Source organism: Pseudophryne corroboree, chromosome 3 (genome assembly GCF_028390025.1).
Source record: "Pseudophryne corroboree isolate aPseCor3 chromosome 3, aPseCor3.hap2, whole genome shotgun sequence".
Lineage (NCBI taxonomy): Eukaryota > Metazoa > Chordata > Amphibia > Anura > Myobatrachidae > Pseudophryne > Pseudophryne corroboree.
In genome coordinates this window covers 292,536,116-292,564,021 of record NC_086446.1, presented here as the reverse complement: position 1 = coordinate 292,564,021, position 27,906 = coordinate 292,536,116, and the positions used below count along the sequence as shown (strand labels likewise).

Here is a 27,906-nt window from a genome sequence, read left to right as displayed (position 1 = left end):
TTCAGGATAGCTTCCTGCTTTCTATCCGCAGGCTCCTTTAGGGCGGCCGTATCCTGAGACGGCAGGGCCACCTTTTTAGATAAGCGTGTCAGAGCCTTGTACACCCTAGGGGATGTTTCCCAACGTAACCTGTCCGTTGGCAGGAAAGGGTACGCCATCAGTAACCTCTTAGAAATCACTAGTTTCCTATCAGGGGAACTCCACGCTTCTTCACACAATTAATTTAATTCATCAGATGGGGGAAAAGTCACTGGCTGCTTTTTCTCCCCAAACATATAAACCCTTTTGGTATTAACCGGGTTACTCTCAGAAATGTGTAATACATATTTCATTGCAATAATCATGTATCGGATGGCCTTAGTCATTTTAGAATGTAAATGTGCCTCATCATCGTCGACACTGGAGTCGGACTCCGTGTCGGCATCAGTGTCAACCATCTGAGCTAGAGGGCGTTTATGAGCCCGAGACGGTTTCTGAGTCGCCTGGGCAGGGGCGGGCTGAGACCCCGGCTGTCCCAAGGCTGCAGCGTCATCAAACCTTTTATGTAAGGAGTTTACATTGTCATTTAAGACCTTCCACATATCCATCCAATCTGGTGTCGGCCCGACGGGGGCGATACCACACTTATCTGCCCTTGCTCCGCCTCCACGTAACCTTCCTCATCAAACATGTCGACACAGCCGTACCGACACACCGCACACAAACAGGGAATGCTCAGACTGAGGACAGGACCCCACAAAGTCCTTTGGGGAGACAGAGAGAGAGTATGCCAGCACACACCACAGCGCTATATAACACAGGGATTTACACTGCTAATAAGTGATTTTACCAATAGCTGCTTGTCTGTATCGATTTGCGCCTAAATTTATGTGTCCCCCCTCTCTTTTTAACCCGTCTTGTACCTGGATACTGCAGGGAAGAGCCTGGGGAGCGTGCTTCCAGCGGAGCTGTGAAGGGAAAATGGCGCTGGTGTGCTGAGGAAGAAGGCCCAGCCCCCTCAGTGGCGGGCTTCTGTCCCGCTTTCAGTGTATAATAATGGCGGGGGTTTTTACATATATACAGTGCTAGACTGTATATATGTATGATTTTGTGCCAAAGGTATCTCAATTGCAGCCCAGGGCGCCCCCCCAGCGCCCTGCACCCTACAGTGACCGGAGTGTGTAAGTGTGCTGGAAGCAATGGCGCACAGCAGCGGTGCTGTGCGCTACCTTAATGAAGACAGGAGTCTTCAGCCGCCGATTTTGACGTCTTCCAGCTTCTGTTCTTCTGGCTCTGCGAGGGGGACGGCGGCGCGGCTCCGGGAACGGACGATCGAGGACAGGTGCCTGTGTTCGAACCCTCTGGAGCTAATGGTGTCCAGTAGCCTAAGAAGCACAAGCTAGCTGCAAGCAGGTAGGTTTGCTTCTCTCCCCTTAGTCCCACGTAGCAGTGAGTCTGTTGCCAGCAGAAACTCACTGAAAATAAAAAACCTAAAAATACTTTCTTTTCTAGTAAGCTCAGGAGAGCCCACTAGGAGCACCCAGCTCTGGCCGGGCACAGATTCTAACTGAGGTCTGGAGGAGGGGCACAGAGGGAGGAGCCAGTGCACACCAGATAGTACCTAATCTTTTTTTTTTTTTTAGAGTGCCCAGTCTCCTGCGCAGCCCGTCTATTCCCCATGGTCCTTACGGAGTTCCCAGCATCCACTAGGACGTCAGAGAAAAATAACAGAGTATCTCAAAGTCAACAATCATAGGGCCTAATTCAGACCTGATCGCAGCAGCAAAATTGTTCTGTAATGGGCAAAACCATGTGCACTGCAGGGGGGGCAGATATAACATGTGCAGAGAGAGTTACATTTTGGTGAGTTATTTTGTTTCTGTGCAGGATAAATACTGGCTGCTTTATTTTTACACTGCAATTTAGATTTCAGTTTGAACACACGTCACCCAAATCTAACTCTCTCTGCACGTTATATCTGCCCCCCTACAGTGCACATGGTTTTGCCCATTAGAGAACAATTTTACTGCTGCAATCAGGTCTGAATTAGGCCTACAGCAAGCTGACAGTAAGAAGGACTCTTTTCCCATCAAAATGTGTAGATATTTTTTTTTTTTTTATTGCACCAATGTTCAGGAGAATGCAGACCATCAATTCACTGGCTACCAATGATATTGTCAAAATGTGCTGTTGAATACTGGTAATATCACTGGTCCCTAGTGAACGGGGGCAGTGTGGTCAGTGATGTCACTGGTTCCCAACTGCAACCTTTACAAAAAAAACTAAATAGTCATTGACTTGAAATAGGACACTGCTCCAAAAAACAAGTTTGTGTTGTATCCCGCGGCAACAAAAGTGAACTGTGCCTTAAGAACAGGATGAAATAGTGAGAAATATAAAGCAATGTACATTATATTAAAAGTTCCTGGAATGCATGTGGAAACCAATATATTACAGCAATATGAAAATTTCTCTTAGAAATAAGCCACACGGAGGCACAGGTACAGTGGCTAGCATTGCTGCCTCACAGTGCTGGGATAATGAATTCTATTGCAACTAAGCTGCTGCCTGCATGGAGTGTGTATGCTCGTCCAGTGTTTGTGTGGGTTTCCTCTGGGTGTTCTGGATTCCTCTGGGTGCTCCTCCTACAGTAAAAAAACATGCTGGTAGGTAAACTGTTAGTGCTCCTCTTGGGCGGGTCTAATATGAACGAATGAGCATTTTCTGTCAATCGGTGTTTAATATGTTGGCACTGTAATGATGGTCTTAGCTAGAGCTTTGAAACCCAAATATAACATCCATTTGCTTACCACTGCATCGAGGAAGAAGAGGATACCATTGTATGAAACTAAGCGCACATCCAGCTCAAACCTCTTGGAAGGTCCTGGAAGAGTCTCTAGCTTTATCTCTGCATATCCTGTTCCTTCAAAGTAAGACCCATCAGTAAGCCATGGGTCTCCGGTTGATTTTGACCTATTAAAAATATGGTTATATGGTCATATGGTCATATTTACACATGCCTTTACGTATGCTTTCTCAACCACTGAGGCTCAGCTCAGATGTATATAGACATGTATGCCCTACTGCAACCTATCATTTCATATAGCAATTCATGAACAGTATGTAGACAGTGACTGATTTAGAGCAAAGCCAAGGAGGGCATATGTCCTGCTCTACAACTTCCAAGTGTCCTATGGTCAAGATTTACATTGGTTACAGTGTAAGACACATAGTGCTATTGATTATGACATCTGTATTCTTAATGTTTCTTAATCAAACAAGATCCTTGCATATAAAAAATAAGAGAATCCACCATTACATGGAAGCGAGAGGTTGCCTGTGCTGTGCACCTTGGATTGTACAGCACTTGTTTTCCCACGATTCACAGCTCGCTGCATCTCAGCTTTAGATAATGGAGTTGGGAGATATCATAGGGTACAGAACCGTGCAATATGCTATATACTGTAGGAGAGGCATGTTGGTTTTGAGGACTGTGTGCTATAGTTTTTCCTAATATTGGTACTTTGGGTAGATCTCTGAAGATGCAGCATTACATATATTGTATAAGTGTCCTGCTAATGCAAATGGGCTGCAGGGTGGCACAGGTGTTAGCATTGCTCCCTCACAGTGCTGGGGTCAGAAGTGGATTTTGTGTTGGATGCAGTGAATCTTGATAAACTACGCTTTAGGTTTCCCAGTATACATTACATTATACAGATTTTAGAAGTGGAAATAGCCTCACATTTCTTACAGCAGCCTAATAAATATACAAAATACACATGTGAAGATGGATATGGTACCTTCACATGAGAATCAGCAGTGCAGATAATCACCACTGCTGTACTGAGCAACAATATACCTTGCACAAGGCTTATCCTTTGTGGTGTCCAGTTGGAACGTTCTCTCAAAGTCATACAGACTGATGGGTTTTTCATTCAGAGTATCCATTTCAATGCAACCTTTGTAGTTGGGATAATTTAGTGAAGCGGGAGGCTGAAAATAGATTAGTGGGAGACATAGTAATGGCAATATACCAAATCAAAGGCTGCCATTCAAATTGTTCAGTTCCAATGGCTGAGACCAATAGACTTAAAACATGGTAAGCTTGCTGGCACAGGCTACAGTTAAATCTACAGTACTTATTTATTAATTCTTTACTCTGAAATGTGCTATGATTACCGCAGCCAGATAGGTATAGTAATAATGTATTATACTCTGTAATCAGACAATATACTACACGCAGGGACTTTAAAATAGTCTGCTTATACCACAAAATGTCACAACATATTAGCACATCCAATGCAGCCAGGGATTCTGGGTGATAATCTGTTTAGCGCCATCATGTCACACAATACCAGAGACTCCGGCTGAGACCGTCATTATCTCATAATCACAGTATAAAAAAAGGTCACTGCAGCCATGGAATCTAAAAGTGTTACATTCTCCAAATGATGACATAAATCACCAGAATTTTAGTGCAGTCAAGGGTCTCAGGTAATCATTTTTCTTATACCATAATAACACAATATGAGCATCAAATATTGCAAGTAGGGATTTTGGCTAATACTTTCTAGTAAACTGGACAACAACAATACAGTGGCACAATGGTTAGCATTGCTGCCTCACATGAGCCCATTGATTAATTAATAAATATACATACAAAAATAATCTCAGCTGTTAAAATCAGTGAAATAAAAACTACATCCATTGTACTAAATACACCAAGAATTATCAAACAACATCCCATAGATACTCTAACGACATCACAACATATTAATGCTGAAAACAGACAATTCGGTTCTTGGCTACTGTAAAGAGAAGTATAAATTCCACATTTAAAAATGACTGTAAAGCAGCTCTTCACTTTTGTTCATGATGGAACCTTAAAATGCCACCAGTCCTTCACCTTCTGGCATCCATACCAATAGGACACCAATGTCAGCGAGTCCTGGTTAGTGAGGTGTATGTAAAATGAGTATGGATTTATGAATATACCTTGAATCCTGAAGGGTAGCCCCCTACATAAAATACAACTTTCTGGGGGTCTAGGTTAAGTAGTCCCTGCTCGCCCAAGGCTATGCTGTCTCCTTTAATCTCGTGCAAGCTGTCCTTTGTTACAAAGATGGACATCTGCCCATACTGTAGAATCCTGTCAGGAAAGAATAGGCAGTGAGATGAGGAACAAACCTGTTTTTCATAACAAAGGGAAGAATCTCATTCAGCTTATGAAGTTTTATTTCTATTCCCTGACAAATGACAGATCATCGTTACTCAACTCCCCAGAATAACTGAATTCTCTCACAGTGATGTGTCTACTTACATCTAGCCTCCCAGCACATTAAAATAACAGCCCTTCTAGTCATGCCACGCCATGTCGTTACTCAGTAGCGTAAGCGTCCTTACGTGTCTTTTTATATGAAAAGGAGTCTTATTCACAAAATGATGCGAATATGACGCACAAGCAGCTTATGGCAATTAAAATTATATATGCAGCATGCCTGTATTTTGTGTGCGACCGCAGCTGTACTGTATTTGCACACAAAATGGTAGGTTACAGTGTTTTTCTAGAAAACACTGTAACGTACCATTTCGTATGCAAATACAGCTGCAGACATACATAGAATATAGTCATGCCGCATATCATTTTAATCAACAGAGTCTGCATTTTCCGCAAAACAAAGACGCCTGACGCTAACGGGGTTGCACGGGATCTGTCATCTCACTCACGCCAGGCTTGTTCAGCTGCGGAATGTATTGAGGCAAGATGTACGAGGACATATCTGTACTTATTCAATGGTAAATAAAAAAATATATATATTATATGTTAAGCATTTGTGCTACTCTAATGTAAATTTGTCCATTAATGTCTGTTTAGTCTTTGCAAGGTAGAGTTAGGGTATAAAATATACCCATGCTGGCCACTAACAACCTATAGAGATGAGATGGGGAGGGAGCATTGTATTTGTTATATTGTAGAAATTATTTGGGTTTTATTGAAATTTAAAAGGTGAATGCGTATTTCACAAGCAAAACAAACTGTTACAAATACAGGTGTATGTGATGTAAGACATGTCCATATGTTACTGGCGGCGACCTGCATGCAGCTTGTGATTCCTGCACTCGCATCTGTAGTCAAACCCTATATCAGCCACTATGGGGTATATTCAATTGAAGTCGAAAACTGCTGTCTGTCGAAAAGACGGCAGTTTTCGACTTTTTAAGGTCGTATCCTGATTCGACCTATTCAATATATCCCTAAATTCGACTTGTCGAAAAGCACGTGGATCGGCGGAATAGCTGCCGATCCACGTACTTGTCGAAAACGGGGCTAAAACCGACATGTTTTGGGCCCCTTTTCGACCATCTCATTCCGACATCAAAAGATGTCGGACTGAGATGCGGACCCAGAGGAGGAGAGGGGGGGGAGCCGCAGGGAGACGGGGGGACAGTCGGCGGGCATACAGGGAAGATCAGCGCTACAGTAGCACTGCAGCAGGATGTCACACAGCTGTGCCGCTCTCGGCAGCGTCCACCCGGGTGGACACTGCCGTGAGGTCGGGCGGCTGTGTGACATCCTCCTGCAGCGCTACTGTTAGCGCTGATCTCCTCTGGCTGCCGGCGGCTGTCCCCCGCTGGTCTTCCCCCCTCTCCCCTCTCCTCCTCTGGGTTCCTCATCTCAATTCAACTTGAAAAAGTCGAATTGAGATGGGATAGAATAGGGGTTGTCGGATCCATTCCGACAAATGCATTTGTCGGATCCATTCCGACAAATGCATGTCGGAATGGATCCAACGCCAATTGAATATACCCCTATATGGCAGTGATAAGAGCAACTCCCAGTGAATAGATACCCTGACGTTCATCCTATAAAACAGCTACCTCCACTATGTTTAAACAATCTACATTTAAAGTGATCTATCTACAAGTGAAAAGAACTTAAAGGAATAGCTCTCTTTGGCAATAGGGGGACTGCAGGAAAGGGGAGTTCTAGATACACCCTTTACAAGAATGTATCTAGCAAACAACATTACAGAGGAAGAGAGTTTATATTTACAAGATAGATAGATAGATAGATAGATAGATAGATAGATAGATAGATAGATAGATGTGTTTTTTTTCAAACGTGTTAACCCATCAAAAAAGTCAAAAGCAGACTTGCTTTAACCCCTTGTTTTCAGATTTAATCAACAGACCACATAAAGTTACTCTAGATATAAATTAACCATCATTACTGCAGAAAAAAAGAAAAGACAAAAAAGAAAAAATATCTCAATTAATCAATAAGAAAAAATCAGGGTAATTTAATGTACAGTATACGCAATGAATAAGTTTCATATGTAAGTAAAGAATATGATCTGTTCACCTTTCAATGACAACGGTGACAAACTGATCTTTGATATCCTCGTTAGCAGAAAGGTAGGTCGGTTCCTGGTTTCCCAGTCGATACACACACTGCAGTCTGCTGCCTCTAAGGATCAGGCCTAAGTAATCCCCCTGACCCTGTGGAACAAATGCTGAGATGTTATGTACAGTATATAGAGGGGAAAGTATTGTGTTCATTCTCTCAGCACTGGGAAATCTTAGAGCACGGATTCTCTCAGATGAATCAGAGGTAGATTTCAGATATTAAATTAACTCTTATTTCTGTACAGTCCCTTAAGAATTTCTCCTGGATGAATCCATGTAATAAGACAAACTACCGCTTCACAACTACTCAATAAGGAAAAACAAGAAAGTGATAGGCACTGTTGATTAATCAAATGTAATCCCTACTATAGAAGCAGACATCTTGTGCATTATTACATTACATTTACAGCCATTTTCACCCTAGAGAGTTTCTAACTAGTTTATACTGTAGGCTTTATTCTCATCAATATTCATTTAGCAGACTATGGCTGTCTTCATGCACATAGGACATACAAATAATAGGCATTAAGCACTATGTATTTTCTATACAGCAATTATAATTAAAGGAGGGTGGTGATTGATAAAACAATATTGTGAAAAGAAAATAGCTGAAAAAGCTTGTTCCACTGGCTCAATGCATCACTCTTACATCATTGTGTCCGAGGAACATCACAAAACGCATCTCCTCCGTCTCAGCCTGCCGCTTCTTCTTGTTCTGTGGGTTGGGGTTCTGGATATGTATCTTGAGAGAGGTGTAGGCTGCCAGATCCTGCAGGTCACTTGGGGTCCGTAACTGAACTCCAGAATTGCCGTTAAATTTCACAGGGATCCTAACCTGAAGGAGTGAGCGAGATCTAATTATCCCCTATAATACCAAATGATTCACTTATCTCAGACCCACATTAAAATTATGTCAATCTTATATAAACCCTGAATAAACATTTATGTAATAACCTAAACAAGGCCACCAAAAACCATACACTAGTTAAGCAGGACTTTGTAATTATCTTTAATGGCATAACAGAGTACTTATCAATACTCAATTGCTGTCTGTTTTGCAGACAGGGATTCAGAGATTTACTCAATCTGTCCTGGCTCTACATACCTTGCTTGCAGCATCTCTGGCCTGTGAAATCATCTGCCGTATGCGGTGGATACTGTCAGATACGGAGCCATTGTTACCCTGTCGACCCTCTAGCTTGTTGAGTTTATCCAGAAGCAGTGGGATGGCCTTTTCCAGGTTCGATACTTGGAGACAAATATAGAAACATTACATCATACTTTCCTACCCACCCAAAATGTCCAGGAGACTTCCAGAATAATGGGAAATCTCCCATTACCCCAGAAAGGTAGGCAAAGAGACAACTTGAAACATCAGACTACACATGCACAAATCAGATTACGTGGTGGGACCACAAGAAAATGTCCACCACTCTGCTACATTAGGGACAATTTTCAGTATATTGAGATATTAACATAGGGCTTTATGTGGCCCACACCTCCCTGTTTAAAATGAATACAAATGTATTATGATTTAAAAAAAAAGGTACATGGATATGGACATCATGATAATTTCCAATGGCAGTGCGGAACATGCCCCTGGTGAAACTAAATACGCAGAGGAGTTGAGCAAGTTACACCCCTTGGGCAGAGCTAGACACACCTCTTTCACAGTGTCTCACCTCCCCAAAATGACACTTCAAAGTAGTCTAGGCAAGTATATGTTTAATTGACATCACAAGATCCTTAAATGCTTGTGATTAGATAATGGAGCTTTGGTTCATTGTGGCACCAATTTAAGAGATTGGGAGAAAAATATGTTGATTTTATCAAATACAGAGCATTGGATGAATAAAAAAAATAAAATAAACTTGAAGATGCACATTAGGAAAAACTATGAAATGGTGAGGGAAAATATGTCATATGCTAAATGTACGGACAGAAAAACCACAAAATCAACACAAAATTACAACAATGTATGTCATTGGTGGTATAACTAGAATAAATACAGGGTGTTTCCAATATATATCATCATGAGCCGCCCATAAATGAAACACCACTTAAAAAGGGCGGGGTACACATGACTACTGCTATAAGCCCCTCCCAGCACACCAACAGCCCCTAGCCTCAATCATTAGCAACATTGCGACCCCATGACACAACGCTTTTTGCGCTCTGCAGTTCAGCAAGACTGAAACCGTAATTGCGGCGCAACATGCATTTTCTTGTGGGAATACATCAAAGACCGTGTTTTTGTGCCACCATTAGAGACTAATCTGAATGACCTCATAAACAAAATCATGGCAGCGGTGACTTCAGTGTAAGAAGACACTATGAGAGGTATTTGGGACAAAGTTACCTATCTTCTCGATGCTGTCCGTACAGCAGGTGGAGGGCACATAGAGCATTTATAAAATGCTTAGTAAAATTTAATAACTCATTAAAACATTTGTAAATTTTTGTGTAATTGTAACATGTTGCCATCATGAAATATATTGCTTTGAAAATGGGTCCATCTTTTTGAAACACACTGTATTAATGTGAAGAAAATAGCAAATATGTGCTCTTTGCTACCAGCCAGATATTAGCAGTCAATAGTAACATCCATATGTAATTGGCTGTTCTACAGTATGAAGTTCTGGGATTAAAAGGTGTTATTTACCAGATGATTTTGTCTCTTCAACTGCCTTGTTCACATCTTCATTCTGCATGTTCCCATACTTATTCTTCCACAGATCCAAGTTCTTCTTGATATCAGTCAAGGTAGCTTGCACTCTGGAGGCCGTGTCGTTAGCTTCAGCAGCTTTGAATTTGGCGCTGGTTATGTCATCTGTAACATTATCTGTAACATGCCAAACAAATATTTATATCCTAGCTGTAAAAATGCACATACTGAGACTGGGACTAGCCTTCCATGTGAAAGCAAAATATCATCATCTATGGAATGTTATAGGTTACTGCTGTACATAAGTCACTGGAAGTTTGGGGAAAAGCGTATAACACTATTAAGGAGAAGTTTAAATACTGGGGTCTTACTGAGTAACATGTTGCATAAATGGTATCCGGACTACAGGTCGACAGCACAAAGGTCGACACACCTTAGGTCGACGCCAATTGGTCGACACACCTTATGTCGACATGGACAAAAGGTCGACATGGACAAAAGGTTGACAGGAACAAGGTCGACATGGAAAAAGGTCGACATGAGTTTTTCACGATTTTTTTCTTTTTTTGAACCTTTTCATACTTAACGATCCACGTGGACTACGATTGGAACGGTAAAGTGTGCCGAGCGAAGCGGTAGCGGAGCGAAGGCAATATGCCCAAAGCATGGCGAGCGAAGCGAGCCATGCGAGGGGACGCGGTGCACTAATTGGGGTTCCCGGTCACTCTACGAAGAAAACGACACCAAAAAAACATTAAAAACTCATGTCGACCTTTATCCATGTCGACCTTGTTCCTGTCGACCTTTTGTCCATGTCGACCTTTTGTCCATGTCGACCTAAGGTGTGTCGACCAATTGGCGTCGACCTAAGGTGTGTCGACCTTTGTGCTGTCGACCCTCAGTCCCAGGCCCGCATAAATTATGTTGTTGTGTTACCTAGTGTTCCCAATCAGGCACAAGCCATCTATTCTAATCAGGCTCAGAAGAGCTAATATATGATGAAGTGGATATGTGTACTGTACCTAGCAATTAAATAACCCATATGATATAGACTAAATAAACAAGCTATACATTTAATACATTGATTGAGGGAAGAGATGAACTAGAAGTGAAAAATAAAGCCATTATTTAATAAGTTTCTCTCGTAATACAATAAATGTATAGGGGTATATGCAATTCACGGCGAATCGCGGCAATTTTTCGCCGTTTTTTAATTCAACTAAATTCACCAGGTGAATTCCGGCAGGTGGCTGCCGGAATTCACCATATTCAATGAAAAACGGATTCGCCAGAATCGCGGGCGAAAATCGGCCGATTTGGCGGATTTTGCCGCGATTTTAAAAAACGGGGAAAAACGGGAAAAACCCGAGAGAAAAAAATGGCGTGGGGTCCCCCCTCCAAAGCATAACCAGCCTCGGGCTCTTCGAGCTGGTCCTGGTTCTAAAAATGCAGGGGAAAAATTGGGCAGGGATCCCCCGTATTTTTAAAACCAGCACCGGGCTCTGCGCCTGGTGCTGGTGCCAAAAATACGGGGGACAAAAAGAGTAGGGGTCCCCCGTATTTTTAACACCAGCATCGGGCTCCACTAGCTGGACAGATAATGCCACAGCAGGGGGTCACTTTTATGCCGTGCCCTGCGGCCGTGGCATTAACTACCCAACTAGTCACCCCTGGCCGGGGTACCCTGGGGGAGTGGGGACCCCTTCAATCAAGGGGTCCCCCCCCCCCAGCCACCCAAGGGCCAGGGGTGAAGCCCGAGGCTGTCCCCCCCCATCCAATGGGCTGCGGATGGGGGGGCTGATAGCCTTTTGTGATAATAAAAAGATATTGTTTTTTCCAGTAGTACTACAAGTCCCAGCAAGCCTCCCCCGCAAGCTGGTACTTGGAGAACCACAAGTACCAGCATGCGGGAGAAAAACGGGCCCGCTGGTACCTGTAGTTCTACTGGAAAAAAAATACCCAAATAAAAACAGTACACACACACCGTGAAAGTAAAACTTTATTACACACTACCGACACACACATACTTACCTATGTTGACACGCCGACTGCCACGGTCTCCGACGATCCAAGGTACCTGTGAAAAAATTATACTCACCTTCCAGCGTCCAGAGATAAATCCACGTCCAGAGAGATAAATCCACGTACTTGTAAAAAAAAAAAAACGCAAATACCCGCTCCATACCGGACTGAAAGGGGTCCCATGCTGACACATCAGACCCCTTTCTCCCGAATGCCGGGACATCACGTGACTCCTGTCACTGAAGTCCCTTCAGCCAATCAGGAAGCGCTACTTCCGTGGCGCTCACCTGTTTGGCTGTGCGCTGTCTGTGCTGTCAGACAGCGCATCGCAAAGCCGCTCCATTACTTTCAATGGTGGGAACTTTGCGGGTAGCGGTGGGGTTAACCCGCGGTCAGCCGCTGACCGGCGGGTGACCTCACCGCTAGCCGCTAAGTTCCCACCATTGAATATAATGGACGGGGCTGTGCGATGCGACAGCGCACAGCCAATCAGGTGAGCTGATTGGCTTTAGAGACCTTTCAGTGACAGCTGCCACTGAGAGGTCTCTCTGCATTCGGGGAGTCCGGTTTGTTATTTTCTACAAGTACGTGGATTTATCTCTGGACCCTGGTTGAGGTGAGTATATTGAAATTTTATTTTCAGGTATCCGTGGATTCTACATGGAGAAGAGGACCGATGTCGGCGTGTGAACATAGGTAAGTATGTGTGTGTCGGCAGTGTGTAATAAAGTTTTACTGTCGACGGTGTGTGTGTCCTGTTTTTATTTGGGTATTTTTTTCCCAGTAGTACTACAGGTACCAGCGGGCCCGCTTTTCTCCCGCATGCTGGTACTTGTGGTTCTCCAAGTACCAGCTTGCGGGGGAGGCTTGCTGGGACTTGTAGTACTGCTGGAAAAAACAATATTCTTTTCATGATCACAAAAGGCTATCAGCCCCCCCATCCGCAGCCCATTGGATGGGGGGGGACAGCCTCGGGCTTCACCCCTGGCCCTTGGGTGGCTGGGGGGGGGGACCCCTTGATTGAAGGGGTCCCCACTCCCCCAGGGTACCCCGGCCAGGGGTGACTAGTTGGATATTTAATGCCACGGCCGCAGGGCACGGCATAAAAGTGACCCCCGGCTGTGGCATTATCTGTCCAGCTAGTGGAGCCCGATGCTGGTGTTAAAAATACGGGGGACCCCTACGCTTTTTGTCCCCCGTATTTTTGGCACCAGCACCAGGCGCAGAGCCCGGTGCTGGTTTTAAAAATACGGGGGATCCCCTGTCAATTTTTTCCCCGCATTTTTAGAACCAGGACCAGCTCGAAGAGCCCGAGGCTGGTTATGCTTTGGAGGGGGGACCCCACGCCATTTTTTTTTAGGATTTTACCGTTCCAGCAATAAAAAAAAAAAAAATTAAAAAAATAATATTTTAAAAAATATATAAATAATATTTGTGCCTCCAAAAAAAAAAAAAAAAGTACCTAATCCCTTCTAATATAAATAGATCTGCTATTCCCCCCAAAAAAAAACACAAAAAAAAACATGTTTAAAATTTTTTTATTTGTTTTCACCCTCCAAAGTGTGGCGGATTGAAAATGACGAATTTGCTGTCTAAAAGCACTGCTGTCGAATTTCCAAACTTGAATTGAATATGCTTTGGTCGAATTGCAGCACTTATATCATTGCAGAAAAGTCGAATTTGCAAAAATTCGAATTTCAAAAAGTCGAATTTTGAAAGTCCGTTTTTTGGTCGGAAAGCACTGAATTGCATAGGCGAATTTTTTTTTTGGTCGAAAATGACCCGAAATTCGACAATTTCGGGAATTCGACCGCAATTGCATATACCCCATAGCATTTGTTTTACAAACCTAGCGAGAGAAATTAAATTAACTGGTTATATTTCCCCTAGATCTAGTCGGAGTGCGCAAGAAGGCAAGATACAGATGTGTCCTCATACATCTTTGCTGCAGTCGTGCCAAACAGCCCTTCTTCCATGTTTGCCAGGTCCCGTGAAATTGAGATGTACGGGGACACATCAGTAAATCCAGATTTTCACAAGTCAGCACACACAAATGTCCTCCATAAATTGTGCCCTGGGGTCATACAGAGCCATTCAATTGTTGCTACGATCAGACGCCCCTTAGCAGCGGCAGTTATATTTTTTCTTAGAGCCTCCGGAGGTGCAAGAAAAAAAATGTGTAAAAAAGTCCGTAGTTTGAGTGCCCAAAGCGCCCAAACCATCCGCTTTGTGCTGCTAAACCTGGAGCTGTCAGGCTCGCTAACTACTAATGGGCGACTATTTGGAGCAACAATTGAATTGCTTTGATAAACGGCCATTTCATGTAGACATCAAGCAGGGGGTGCACATAACATTTGAATCACCCCCATAGACTGATACCCATAAAAACATAGATTTGAATGATCATAATAAATGAGTGCAGTAATTTATATTCTTATAATCTAGGATTAGTGGTGTAAACAGTTATAATACTGGAAACATCCCTTCTGTGTTGGTCAGAATGCTTTACATTCTAAAATAGCTTCTCTTGTATTATGTAGAGAATATATGTACACTTATAAGGGTATTAGATGTTCATGGTAGGCTTTGTGACACAGGGAGAGATGTACTAAGCAGTGATAAAAGTGGAGAAGTGAGCCAGTGGAGAAGCTGGCCATGGCAACCAATCAGCTGCTCTGTTTACTTTTATAGTATGCAAATTAAAAATGTAACATCAATGTTGATTGGTTGCCATTGCCAACTTCTCTACTGGCTTACTTCTCCACTTTTATCACTGCTTAGTACATCTCCCCCCTAAGTTTTTACAGAATATGGAACTTTTTACAGCCTATTAATTGACACCATATCTTATAGTACATGTATTATTATGAAATACTTAAACATGAGGACTGTGTGTCATCAGAATTGTATACATATATTAATATCACATAAGTATTGTAAAGACATCTCAACAAATATGTTCATGTACTATTCCTCTTTTAAAGACCAATAATTAGCCTCTAGAAAGGACTATGCCAGAGAGACTCAATAAGGGCCACCAAGAATAGGGGCTTCCACTGACAGCCATTGCCTGGTCTCTCTCTAAGCTGAAAGCAGTCTCTGAGATGGTAGCAATTTAGAGGTTTTACCTCGTGTCATGGCGATTTTATCCATGGCAGATTTCAGCTCTGATTGAAGTTTATTTTTCTTTGTGTTGCTGTCCTGAAGCTTATTTTTTGCATCCTGCAGCTTTTTCTGGACATCTGTGAAAAGAGAAGGTCAACTTGTCTCTCTCTGACATTCACTGAAGTTCTCTGCTAAATGATAAGCAATGTTTTGATAGGTATTGCTTGACAATAATAAATACACTTCAAAAATTGGCCACTAGGTGGCACTGTACAAAGGCGATATATGAATGATTACATTCCAGGTACCAGCCATGCTAAGAATTACAAGCATGCAGAGAAATAAAATGTTATTAGTGCAAAAAACCTTACGTATTATGGGCCTAATTCAGACCTGTTCGCTCGCTAGGGTTTTTTAGCAGTCCTGCGTTCGCATAGTCGCCGCCCATTGGGGAGTGTATTTTCGCTTTGCAAGTGTGTGATCAAATGTGGAGCAGAGCTGTGCAAACAGTTTTGTGCCATCTCTGAGTAGCCCAGGACTTACTCAGCCGCTGAAATCACTTCAGCCTGTCCGGGACTGGAACTGATGTCAGACACCCGCCCTGCAAACACTTGGACACGCCTGCGTTTTTCCAACCACTCCCAGAAAATGGTCAGTTAACACCCACAAACGGCTTCTTCCTGTCAAAATCCTTGCGAACGCCCGTGCGAATGGATTCTTCGCACAAAACCATCATTGAGCGGCGATCCGCTTTGTACCCATGCGACGCGCCTGCGCATTGTAGTGCATATGCATGCGCAGTTTAGACCTGATCGCAGGCTGTACGAAATAGCAGCCTAGCGATCAGGTCTGAACTAGGCCCTATGAAATAAAAACATTATATATGTCTCACAGTGGACAAAAACGTAATATTAATATTTGAAATAGCACTTTTTTGCCTGTTTTAAATTCCTTAATGATGGTTATACATTTTTGATTGACTCTACATGATTTCCCACATGGTTATCACTGAGCTCACCTCCATCTAGTTCATTCTGGGCAGCTTTGGCTCTTTCTTCCAACTTTGAACTGTTGTCCTTTAATTCCTTCCCCTTCTTCCCCAGCTCTTGTGAAATCACATTCTGTGGAGAGACCAGGTGTAGAAAGGCTTAGCACTGGCAGCCTACAACAAAGTAACTCTATCACCTATGACAAATCAATGGGGGTATTCTATATTATTCAAAAACATGGAGCTACAGTATTTCATTAGTGCCTCATATCAAAAAGGCCCTATGTTTGTTAGTGGATTCTGGGACACGTCACCCACCTTAAGGGCCTCTCCCGCCGCTCGGTTGGCATCTTTTGCTGCCTTCTCAGCTTGTTTGATGGCATCAATAATACTGGAGTATGCATTGGAGGCATTAATGGCCTTTTGGATAAATTCGTCTTGATTAGAGTCTCCAATTGCACTAAAAAAATTGGTTAAATATATGTTATGAAAACAATGGATTTACCTATAAAAGCAGCATCAGGTAAGTTGCAATCATACATCTTATGCAGCCAGTTTACCGGTGTGCCAAGTAGAGACCGTTACACACAAGTTGAATAAAGTTCTCACCTGAACAGGTTCTTTGCCACCTGACCAAGGAGCTTTGCGTGCTCCTCAGCCTGTTCTACAACAGATAACTTGCTACTTGCAGGGGAGAACTTCTTCACTTTGTCCATGATCGGAACTCGGGCACCATCCAACCCAGCCGCCAACTTCTCATATTCCTGGGGAAAAAAACAGGCTTATAACTTTAGTGGAATGGAATGGAATGAGACATGGTGTGGTCCTTTCAGCCTTATATGGATTATTTCCTTGCCAAGTGTAAGATTATACCTCTTTCATGTTTTCTATCATTTGCAGGATGTCCGAGACCTGAACCAGAGCATCTTCTGCCATCTTTAATGCTCCCAACAATTCTCCATGTTGTACCTGCAGATCATTGGTCTTCAGCTGTTATCGGAAAATGAAGAATAGTTATATATTAATCATGAATATGTTAAGAGTGTTAAAGAAAGGGCAATATTAAACAATAATTTGTTTCTATACCAAACATTTAAAGATGTACAACTGCTTCTTGTTGTTATTGTAGTTTTCGGTAAATTAAGTTCAAGACTTGTACCTTATTCTCCTCCAGGTTATTGTAGTTAAGACTGTTGAGACCCTCTGTCTCTATGGTCTTATTCACAGCTTCATTCATAGCGTCCCGGAGATCCATCACCTCAGAACTATAAGTGTCCAGCCGCTTCCTGACATCACTTAGTAAGTCCTGGTTGGCCTTAAGACTCGTCATCAACTCTGTTTTCACACGATTCAGCACTGTATGCAGCGATTAACATCAATGCAAATTAATCTTATACAGGGCACAGAACCCGTCCTTCTCATCTAACACTTGACAGCTTGTAGGTCAAATTCTTGAATGTCAAACTCAATTTAAAAGTCTCAGTAGCCAAGGGAGGTATTCATATTAAAATGAGTATGTTTAACAACTGTATGTTGGCAAGATCTAATTTAATCACATAATTCATGCTAAAATAAGACGTTTTAAAGAGTTGCAATGGGATCTTGGTTTATTAAGGCTTCATTTAGCCACAATACACCCTAAGAGAGTAACTACGGCTTGGCATTATTAGGGGGCGTTAGGACAGACAGGACAATTAGAAAGGTATGTGTTTGTGCTGTGCATCCTGAAAATAGGTTCTGATTGAAATGTCTCTATTGCTCACATTTTTTAGCATCTTCGTGCTCCTTATCTGCCAGGCCCATGGGGTGTTTGAAATCCTTATCTCTCATCTCTTTCAGCATCCGCTCCACTTCAGTCACTATCTGTAGGAACTCCTCTGTCGATGTCACATTGCTGGTGTTTGAAGAACCAATCTTGCTCAGCTGATTGATCAGCCCTGGAGGTACAGCAGGTAAAGAAGAATCCCAGACTGAACTATTATAGTAATGTAAGTGACGGCGGCTGCGCGCCTGAACAGAGCACCACTTGAATTGCTTTGTTGGGTGCCATCTAGTGGCCGCCAGAGCGCAAAACACTTGCATTCCCACCTACAGAGGTGAGGAGCAGTGTTAGTGGTATATTTACTAAGGTGTGGGTTTTTAGAAGTGGAGATGTTGCTAATAGTAACCTTTCCGATTTTACTCATTTATCTAGCCCCTTCTAGAATAGCTAGAATCTGATTGGTTGCTTTGGGCAGATCTCTATAAACTTGCACTTTAGTAAATATACCCCTTAGCCTTTTATTATTTAAGATGTAAAAATATCAACTAGCTGTTTTAATATTGTCAAAGTCGAAAAATATCATGAATCACTTGCCTTGTACTAACCCCTCATGCACATGCCCGCTGCACGTGCACACGCTCTGCCGTGAGTGCACATATCCGCAATTTGCGTAAGATCGCTCCGGCGATCACGCGCGGTGTATGCGCATTTACGGTAGAGTTTGTAAGCGTCTAGCGTGCGACTCGATCATAACATATTTAACCCATATAGCGTATATTGTAGTGAATATTCCCCTTAACAATGTCAGCAAGTATGTTTAGTTTAAACGGTTCTTGGACAGAGAGATTCCTCTTTGCATGATAGGAAGGGTCAGATAAAGGTAGAACGGTGGTGTCTACTATCCAGCTGTAGAGTATTTTAATAGTAACATTTCGGTGTTGGTTAGGAAGAGATTGCTCGCTCCTGCGCATAGTTATGTACAAAAGTAGTTTATAGACATTTTCTGTATTTGCTGTTCATTATCCATGCGGGGGGAATCCAGAGGATACCACCCACTACAGCAGTTGGGGAGAGACACAGCCCACCTGTTCGAACCCACCTATGACCTTTTGTTATAATGCAGAGACACATTCCTATGTCCAATGAACCATGAGATTATAGGGACCATTGTATTGTTACTATATGCTGTGTATATAAGGACCACCATTGCTGGGCCAGTCACTCACTCTCTCTGCAAGGTTTTCACATTGAAGGCTGAGGGCTGGAATCCAGGACGCGCTTGCGAATCATCCCCATGTATGTATATTTCTCTGTAGCCATTTTGTTCGCCATTGCTCATGTTATTCTCTGTTATTGTGTTAGATTTTGATGTTAGTTTGTAGTGTATGATATGTATTGTTTAACCTTTTATTAGAATCTATCCACAGTGGCCTTAGAACCATGTGGTTTTCAAATACAAATCATTGCTGTGTTGTCACTTTCCTGCCAGGGTTTTTTTTAAAGTGGTTTAACCTGTTTAAGGTGTATAAGCATTGTTAAGGTGTATAAGCATTGTTAAGGTGTATGCACTGCTGATACTTTGTATCACCAGCGCTACTTAAAGTTTAAAGGTATAGTGCTTTGCTGCTAAGGTTTAAAGTATAAGCATATCCTTACACTGTTTCATTACTTAAGGTTTACTGTATATCATTCTGTGAGCGTTTGTGCCTCTCGTGTCTCGCGCCCACGGCCTAGCGTCTGCTACGCTAAGTGCGTACCCTTACGGTACTCACTGCGCCAATTGCGTACTTAGTCCATAATAAGTAGATAGCTTACGTTTAAAGGTGAAATTTGACATTGTCAATATGGATTTTTAAAGTAGAATAAAACTCTGTCTATACAGATATGATCTATATACCTAACAATACCTTTTAGAAAATATATATTTTTACTTATGAGCTTTCAGCCCTGTAGTTATACTCTCAGGCAGTGTTGTTTATGTTTGCTGTCTCTGTGCAGTTGGATAGACTTCAATGAAAGGCACAGAGGGAGGCAGAACCAGTGACAACAATTAGAAAACACGGACACTGCTTTATATAGCACAAAACTCACCCAGAGAAACATTATACAAAGACTGCACTCGTCTGGTCAGGTCTATGGCCCTCTGATTGGTGTCCTTGCTCGCCTTTTGTACAGTGATTGCTGTTCTCTTGGTTGCATTCACCTGGAAAACAACAACTGCTGTTAGTTCCCTATTAGTGTTCCTGTAGCAGTCATGCTATGAGCAAAACCAATACTCCTAGGAATCCTGCTTGTTCATTCACTAGGAGCCAGTGTTATAACGATCCGGATAACTATTTGTTCTGCTGATGGAACGGCTGCCACTGTGAGGAGGTGATGGAACATTACTGTAGATCAGTGGGTCACTGCCTTGTGGGGACAGTGGAAAGCATGACTCACCTTATCATGCAGGGCATCAAAGTCCTGTGCAAGACTGAAACTCTCATCTTCCAGATCATCAGCTTTATCTTTTATGCCATTTACGGAGCTTTGATACTGGAGCCAAAGATCCTGTAAATGTCAGACATTATATAAAATGACCAGCAACAAAGAATTCAGCCATGCAAAATCAGTGTCCGACTCTCACTTACGGTCAAGTTTGCGATGGAGGCATTAAGGCTGCTGAGACGAGTCCAGGCGATGGAACTGATACTTAGATTGGTGAGCTGGTCCCTAACACTGGGGAGGAAGTCTCCCATACGCTGCAGATCCTTCAGTAAAGTCACCACACAGCTGTCACAGGCTGCATAGAAGAATTACCAGATTACTAGATGACTGATATGGGGAGAAACTGGAAGCTCTTAGGAACAGAAATGTACTTTTATTGTAACAGACAGTTACTCATAAGTCATGGCCCTACATGAAAAGTGATGGAATGAAGCTTTAGATCGTAAGCTCTTGGAAACAGACATTCATCTTTTTTCATATGAATTTTCAGTATTCAGATAGCTTACTGACTAAATGATTAGATAAGAGTGTATACAGAGCAGTAGATGGATGCATTAACAATATAGAAGGAGGAAGAAGCACATTAGTACTCACGCTGGCACTTCATCACCTCTGGACCATGACTCACAGGTATCTCAAAAGGTCGGCTGCACGTGTCGCACTGCTTCCCCGTCAGCCCATCACTGCACTGACACTCCCCTGACCGCGGATCACAGGAGCCCCCTTTACAGCGACACTCTAAAGAATGGCATACATAATGATATAATACAGGAAATAAAAGAAAAAGGTCTTCTGCTGGCTGATACATATACAAGTCTGATATTTACAGTATAAGAAAGCAGCAACAGAAGATTGTATTAAAAAAGAACTTATTCTGGGCACAGAAAGTCACTTGGAATTGAGAAGACAACAGGGATGATAGTACACTGCACAATCCAGTTTTGTGGTTCCACTTCTATACTTACTTGTGCATCCATTGGGCCCATAGCTCCAGTATCCAGGGGCACACTGCTGGCACTGAGCACCTGTAACTCCAGGAGAGCAGAGACACTGACCCGTAAGAGGGTCACAACTGGAACTGGTTGAACCTTCCCCACAGCTACATCTCTGGCATCCAGAGCAGCCGCCAAATCCATAATGGCCCTCCTAGAAGACAGAAATTGTGTGTAATATTGGGAGGTAGAAGTGAGCCGCACAGAGAGGTTTCTGTAATCTTTTTACCTCCCCATGGCTGTAAGCTATGTTATATAACCATAGTATATTACCTTGCAGTGGTCACAGCTTGGGCCAGTCACTCCAGGCTTGCAATGACATACTCCAGTTCTTGGGTCACATGTGTCTGTTCCACAGGGAGAGCAGGCACACCCTGCAAAACACAATCATTATATATGGACCACTAGGGGGCAGCCAACTTCACAAAAATTATTTTTTCATGATCTAATGGTGGGAAGCGAGTTACACTAGGACTCCTATAGGTCTTATTTTCTCAACTGAGGTTCATAATTACTAATGCTCCCAAATAAACTGCACACATAGCAGTGGTACTTATGACAGCTTGACAGTATTTATTACATGGTGCATCTTAGGATCTGCATTACAGGTTATAAGAGTATTCCAGTATATGAAGGCAATAACAGATTACTTCATAATCTAATGTGTACTATATACACCACCAAATAGCTTGATCGCAATCTAATCATGTGTGGGCGCTGCCATGGCAAAATGAGGATGAGCAGAATACACATTTGGCCATGTAATCGCCATATCAGAATGGTGAGTTTCCATGATCATTGCTAGATTTCTTCTTAATGGTCTCACATTTAATATTCAGAAAACAAAAAATGAGCACAGTTACTGTGCTTAAGGGATTCACATTCTCTTTCACTCTGTTCTGTAAAAAGTTTCCCAAAAAAATAGAACACTTACTTGAGCAGTTCTTGGCGCCCACTGCATCGCCATAGAAACCAGGAGCACACACCTCGCAGTGCGGCCCAGCAGTGTTGAACATGCAGCCGGAACATGTGCCGAACAGCGGGTCACACTCACTGAATAGCATGTTAGAGTCCGTATTTCCGTTGCAGTTACATGGCAAACAGGAGCTTCCAATAACCATTGGGTTCCCATAGTAACCAGGGGCACAGCTATTTGCAGAAAAAGTAAAACATTATCTGAAGGTTGATACACTGATAAAACTATTTTACAGTGCATTGCTAATATATCATGACTGCCATCAAGGGTGTAGCTACCATAGGTGCAAGCAGTGCAGCTGCTATGGGGCCCAGAGCTGAGAGGAGCCACCTTCCTTGACAAAGTTACATGTGTTATATAATTTTTTTACCATTGAGTGGTACGTAGGGGTCCTTTCAAACCTTTTCCTTGGGGCCTGCAATATATCTAGGTATAGCCCTGGACCTGCTCATTGTAGTGTGGTACAAAATGAACTGGAGGGCATTTTAATGTTATATTATATGAACCAGGACACTGTAAAGAGGCACAATGTGAATGGGGAGCACTACATATCATAATGTGAATTGGACGTACTGTGCGGCATAATGTGTACTGGCAGCTCTGAAATGTGACATAAGGTGAACTTAAGCACTACTGCAATTCATAAAAGAAACTAGGGCACTACTATGGGGCATAACATTAAATAAGGCTCTACTATAGTTCAGAAAATTAACTAGGGCACTATTATAGGGCATAAAATTAACAACTGTTGCAGAGAGGTGTCTCTCTAGAAGCATTGGGTCGGGGGGCCCTTCAAAATGTTGCTATGGGGCCCACAAAGTTCTGGCTACACCCCTGGCTGCTATTATTATCTTCTACCTTGGTGAGCAATAATCTTTTACAGCAGGACCTTTGCAGATACATTTTGCTAAAACATATTACAAGCGTTGCCTCGTGTTTCGCAGAGGCTTTGTTTAATGTGTACTGCAATTTTTCAGGACTATTTGATCACATGTTGGCATTGTTCTATAAAAGCACATCAATGGCATATGATTTGTCAGAAGCATCATCAGGATGACAGCAACCATATAAAAAATCTTGGAAGTACAAAGCAAAATAATGTTTCCTGAAAGCTCTATAACTGTCTCCAGAACACTCCAATCTGTTGCGATATATATATATATAAATCAGGGTTTGCTTTAAAGGTTTTATCTAAGCCGTATACTCACCGCTCACACTTAGCCCCGGCATAGCCCGGTTTACACAGACACTGAGTGGAGAAGACCCTGAGTACACATCCGATGGCAAAACTATGAAAGACAAATAAAATTTAGATTTAAAATGACTAAAACGACCACTACCATCCCGAAACGCAAAATGAGGTAACACTCACTTGTTTGAGGGTACAGAGAGGGGACAGGGGCACGCAACACACCGCAACGATCCCCCCACCGTCCCATTGGACACAAAGCCATCTTTACACCGCTCACACTGGTCCCCCTCGGTGTTGTGTTGGCATTTCTAGAGAGATAAGACAAGGGGTGAATGTCTAGGTGCTAGACTTACATAGCTGTGCTTACAGGGGTACACTGTAATACTCACCACACAGGCGCCTGTGCCTGGCAAACACTGGTCAGAATGGCCACTGCAGTTACAGGGCACACACTTTCCCAAAAATAGACCCTTGTCTCGGTAGAAGCCAAGAGCACATTCCTGGTGGAACAGAGGACAGATATAAGATCCTTGCAGAGATAAACAGCTAAAACAACTAATAAACACCTGATTTGGAAATGATGGGACTGATGTGTAGCTTAATTTATTTTGATAAAATGGCTATTTTATTTATGTAATGCATGCTTATTCAGCAGATTTGCTGGCACATATGCAACACAGTAACTACACATGGGATAGGACAGTCGCTACTGTAAATTCCATGGATGCATTAGTAGTCTGCAAGGAATCCCTGACCTAATAATGTTATAAGGCTGCAGGAGAAGCACTTTTATAGAGCTCCCAAATCCGAGTGGGCTTCTGTTTCCCCTTATAATTTACAGTAAAAGGGCATTACAGGTTGAGTATCCCTTATCCAAAATGCTTGGGACCGGAAGAATTTTGGATATCGGATTTTTCCGTATTTTGGAATAATTGCATACCATAATGAGATATCATGGTGATGGGACCCAAGTCTAAGCACAGAATACATTTATGTTTCATATACACCTTATACACACAGCCTGAAGGTGATTTTAGCCAATATTTTTTTATAACTTTGTGCATTAAACAAAGTGTGTGTACATTCACACAATTCATTTATGTTTCATATACACCTTATACACACAGCCTGAAGGTCATTTAATACAATATTTTTAATAACTTTGTGTATTAAACAAAGTTTGTGGACATTGAGCTTCAGAAAACAAAGGTTTCACTATCTCACTCTCACGAAAAAAATTCCGTAATTCGGAATATTCCGTATTTCGGAATATTTGGATATGGGATACTCAACCTGTATTTCGTATAATATGTAAGATGAGATGTCACCACCCGTAAGTGATTACATCAGAACTCAATGTTTATACCCACATTATTTGTAGTGGTTTATACATATATAAGCATCACATGAAAATGAAATAGCAATATAATTCTTATATCTCATTGTATTTCAAATACAATTCTTATATTGCATGATATTTCAAAGTCCACTAATACTTGTATGAATTGCTTGAAGTTTTATGTGGTCGCAATAGCTGCTCTGATGTAAATCTGTTTTGCATAAAAGATACACATTTTCGTATTGTGCATACACACCCAAAAATATAAATATATCCATACATATGCATTGTGGCAGGGACAGCACGATTCCACATTAGGTTAATGTGGAACGGCAGGATATTGCAGGATTGGAGAAGCAGCAATAGATCTGATGGAATCCGGACCGGGTTTTAGCCAAGTCTGTTGTAAGCGACAGCTGGGCTAATCGCTACAACTTCTCTGCTACTTTTAAAAATGTGTTTTAGTAGGTAATTGTTCCTAATGCTAGCAAGTAACCAGGTGATAGATTGGGAGTCTGGGATTACAGTATGAGCCATTTGGAATCTGGACTACTTGTGCTTATGAGAACTTAGAATGTTGTGCTGATGTTTGAAGACTGCCTGTAAAACCTGACCTATAAAACCTGCATGTGCTATGTAATCTGCCTGAGGTGGTAATAAAGTTAGTTGGACTGTACTCTGTCTATGTGGTTCTGTCACAGCATGTTTATTACTCCCTACTCCTTGGAAGCAAGCGTAGGCAGATTATAGCAAGCGGCGTGATTATGTGGTTGCAACTCAACAAACTTTATCTGTCAACATAAACCTGGTGCATATGTTATTGTAACACGGAATGTATAACTATTGCATAGAAAATGTAATTTCAAACTTTGGCTCTCAGGGACGGTCACCTGACAGGAGTCCCCTCTGTAATTGGCTGGACACATGCAGAGCTCCACGTTGCTGGCTCTCTCTCCACTTCCCGGTTCTTGTCCAATCTGCAGAACAACTTGGCGTATAGACACCATAGAGGATGACTGAGAATTCAGAGCTCGAATCTGCAGCTGCTCCAGGTTTGCCAAAACCATCATAATATCCTCACGAGATACAGGGTTATTTGTACCAATGTGAATAAAATTACCCTGCAGACAGACAATATAATTAAAAATTCTAGCATTAGCAGTATAATCATAAACACTGATCAGATTTTAGGAGACCTGAACATTTTATTATAGGTGTATTCTAAATTCCTGTGCATGACATCTAACCAAGGGTTCTTGTGCATGACATCTAACCAAAGGGGGTGTAACCATTCAAACACTCACCACAGCCAATACTGCTACAAACAGGGAAATTCTGATTAAAATCTCATCGAGCCACTTTGTAACAGAGGTGTGGAATTGGCCTCTGTTATGAGCCACGGCTGTGGCTCATTTCCATTTTTGCATTTTGGTTATGTATTTTATGTTATACTTCTGTTCATGTTCCCCGTGGGTGTCATGGGGTGCTCGGAGCTCACCCTTAAGGAGGGGATACTGTTATGAACCACAGGTAGTGGTTCATTCCTATTTTATGTTTATAAAGTTGTCTTGCATGCCAGGATTTCCTGTTGCTCTGTTTTAGAATACTCTTGTCTGCTGCCGCTGGTGAGTCTGTGTAATTGCAGCTTGTTCCCATGTGTTCAGCCTCACCTGGCTGCTAATTGCATCTTGTCAGTTTGGAGTCATGCAACAGGGCAGCTGCATGAGATTATTAATTAGGCCTCTCTGTTATATGCTGGCTGACTGCAATTCACAGACGCTGGTGATATTTCTTGGTTTCCAGTCTGCTTGAGTTCTGAGCTTGTTCCTGACAATTCCTGAGCTCCTGTGTAGCAGTGTCTGTCGAACTGCTTCCTGTGTCGATTCCTGTGTCAGTCCCTGTGTCGATTCCTGTGTCTGATCCCGTGTCCTGCCGTGAAGTGTTCCTGTACTGAGGTCCAGTGCCTTTGCCTGTGCCTGGTCAAGTTTCTGGCTTCTTGGTGTCCACCGGTCTGTCGTTTGGGATTCTGCCTGTCCTCCAGTTCTGAGAGTCTGTGTCGGCAGCATTGGGGGTTCCTGTCCATTTGCCAGTATTCGTACCGGTTCCGTGAGTAGCGGCTCTGCCGCGTCCGTCGGCCTAGGCCGCTGTATTCCATTATTATTTCTGTCACTGGTGTGTTGCAGAGGGTTCTGCTTATGCTGTCACCGCCGGTACACAAAAGTATTGTGTGGGCGTGTGGTCAGCATTTCCTTTGTTGTTCTTTTCCTTTGGCGGCAAACCGCACATACATTTAGTTTTAGGCTAGTTAGTAGCCCCTGGCTTTTGGTTGTTTCAGTAAGAGGGCCCCTTGTTATCACCCTGTCTCGGTACACTCTTTGTCTCTCATTAAGACCTGAGGGGGCATCGAAGTTGGGCAGACGTAATCCGCCCTTCAAACGCGGCTGCCATGGGCTCAAGCAACCATAGTCTCGCAAGAGTGTACTGACAGCACGGGCGAGACAACGGAGATAGGGCGCCAGGGGCTATTCCCTTTCCATTCCCCTTTCCCAGCATTACGTTCCAGTGCTCCGGTCCTTGCAATAAGATCTCCTCAGACCAGAGTGCTGGAATCATAACAGCCTCCTGTTTCGGCAGGGTCAACAGCTGCCCTCAAAATGGATATACCCACTATATAGACCACGGGCACACTTAAGGTCTATAAATAACCTGTGCTCCTCTAATGGTTCAATTCTAAACTAATAATGTATTGCCTGGATGTCTATAAATTGCACACACAGTACTAGGGCTAATAAGTAAAAAGCTGCAAAAATCTGGTGATCACACAAAACAATAATATTCAAATCTGATTTGCCCTAAATGACATATGTTCATATGGACATAATATATTATAGCCTTCTCAATCACCTCAAGAAGTTGGATCCAGCCCTGGTGAATGTCTCCCGGTAATGGGTACTTTGTTTCCAGGAACGCAATGCTCATTTGATTCCCCTGC

The 27,906-nt window shown here is 42.6% G+C and overlaps 1 protein-coding gene across 1 annotated transcript in view; it reads right to left on the bottom strand.

Annotated features, from left to right (window-relative positions):
* The window catches only part of LAMA5 (laminin subunit alpha 5), a 259,245-nt gene that overhangs the window by 53,983 nt on the left and 177,356 nt on the right, over nucleotides 1-27,906 (bottom strand). Inside the window, exons 40-65 of the mRNA XM_063959301.1 lie at nucleotides 27,819-27,902; nucleotides 25,805-26,035; nucleotides 23,965-24,075; nucleotides 23,756-23,883; nucleotides 23,592-23,672; nucleotides 22,342-22,556; nucleotides 21,681-21,781; nucleotides 21,381-21,561; nucleotides 21,010-21,153; nucleotides 20,559-20,710; nucleotides 20,368-20,478; nucleotides 20,020-20,131; nucleotides 17,930-18,103; nucleotides 17,326-17,522; nucleotides 17,040-17,156; nucleotides 16,776-16,930; nucleotides 16,485-16,626; nucleotides 16,197-16,299; nucleotides 15,202-15,315; nucleotides 10,049-10,228; nucleotides 8,492-8,634; nucleotides 8,036-8,221; nucleotides 7,343-7,479; nucleotides 4,975-5,128; nucleotides 3,839-3,972; nucleotides 2,790-2,952 (exon numbers count right to left, since the gene is read on the bottom strand). Coding sequence (XP_063815371.1) covers nucleotides 2,790-2,952; nucleotides 3,839-3,972; nucleotides 4,975-5,128; nucleotides 7,343-7,479; nucleotides 8,036-8,221; nucleotides 8,492-8,634; nucleotides 10,049-10,228; nucleotides 15,202-15,315; nucleotides 16,197-16,299; nucleotides 16,485-16,626; nucleotides 16,776-16,930; nucleotides 17,040-17,156; nucleotides 17,326-17,522; nucleotides 17,930-18,103; nucleotides 20,020-20,131; nucleotides 20,368-20,478; nucleotides 20,559-20,710; nucleotides 21,010-21,153; nucleotides 21,381-21,561; nucleotides 21,681-21,781; nucleotides 22,342-22,556; nucleotides 23,592-23,672; nucleotides 23,756-23,883; nucleotides 23,965-24,075; nucleotides 25,805-26,035; nucleotides 27,819-27,902 — 3,750 coding nt within the window. The remainder of the gene's footprint in view (nucleotides 1-2,789; nucleotides 2,953-3,838; nucleotides 3,973-4,974; nucleotides 5,129-7,342; nucleotides 7,480-8,035; nucleotides 8,222-8,491; nucleotides 8,635-10,048; nucleotides 10,229-15,201; nucleotides 15,316-16,196; nucleotides 16,300-16,484; nucleotides 16,627-16,775; nucleotides 16,931-17,039; nucleotides 17,157-17,325; nucleotides 17,523-17,929; nucleotides 18,104-20,019; nucleotides 20,132-20,367; nucleotides 20,479-20,558; nucleotides 20,711-21,009; nucleotides 21,154-21,380; nucleotides 21,562-21,680; nucleotides 21,782-22,341; nucleotides 22,557-23,591; nucleotides 23,673-23,755; nucleotides 23,884-23,964; nucleotides 24,076-25,804; nucleotides 26,036-27,818; nucleotides 27,903-27,906) is intronic.